General features: G+C 38.2%; 1 protein-coding gene across 1 annotated transcript; it reads left to right on the top strand.

Annotated features, from left to right (window-relative positions):
* Positions 1–159: 159 nt before the first annotated feature.
* Positions 160–651, top strand: LOC113745312 (olfactory receptor 12D3-like; the record flags this gene model as incomplete). Its single annotated transcript, XM_027276839.1, has 1 exon — positions 160–651. A coding segment is annotated over exon 1 (492 nt), but the record flags the coding sequence as incomplete, so codon positions are not given.
* Between the last annotated feature and the right edge of the window lie 4 nt (positions 652–655).

Below are 655 nucleotides of genomic sequence, written 5' to 3'. Positions count from 1 at the left end.
GTAAAGTAGGTATTACAAGCATAAACAATGCTTTTTTCCACGCTTTGTTGAGTAGCCACTCTTGTCATTTAATACTTCAAGTATATCTGACGTCTGGATTGCTGCAACTCTATCAGTATCCTAACATCCAAAGAATATTGTTATTTTTATTTCAGGTTGATGGAAAACTACACTTACAACAGCCACACACTCCAGATAGAAGGCTTAAATATCACAAAGGATTACATTTACCCTGTCTTTTTCTTGTTGTTAATTTTATACATTGTTTCCATGGTTATGAATATCGGCATTTCAGTTCTTATTTTTATTGACAAGAACCTGCACCAGCCTATGTATCTCATATTTTGCAACCTGTCACTCAGTGATGTTATTGGAACTACTCGTGTTTTGCCTCGTTTGCTTGCAGATATTTTGCGGCCTCCTTCTGAGCGTCTCATCAGTTATTATGGATGTGTGGTTCAAGCTTTTCTCACACAGTTTTTTGGTACTACCTCCCACACTGTGCTCATGATTATGGCCTTTGACAGATATGTGGCTATCTGCTATCCACTACGCTATTCAACAATAATGACTAATAAGATGGTGATGAAGCTGACAGTTTTTGCCTGGGGAGTGGCCTTTTTTTTCGTCGGGATTCTTATTGGTCTGACCGTAA

This window comes from Larimichthys crocea, unplaced genomic scaffold, assembly GCF_000972845.2.
Source record: "Larimichthys crocea isolate SSNF unplaced genomic scaffold, L_crocea_2.0 scaffold63295, whole genome shotgun sequence".
NCBI lineage: Eukaryota > Metazoa > Chordata > Actinopteri > Sciaenidae > Larimichthys > Larimichthys crocea.
This window is presented reverse-complemented; position numbering and strand designations above follow the sequence as displayed.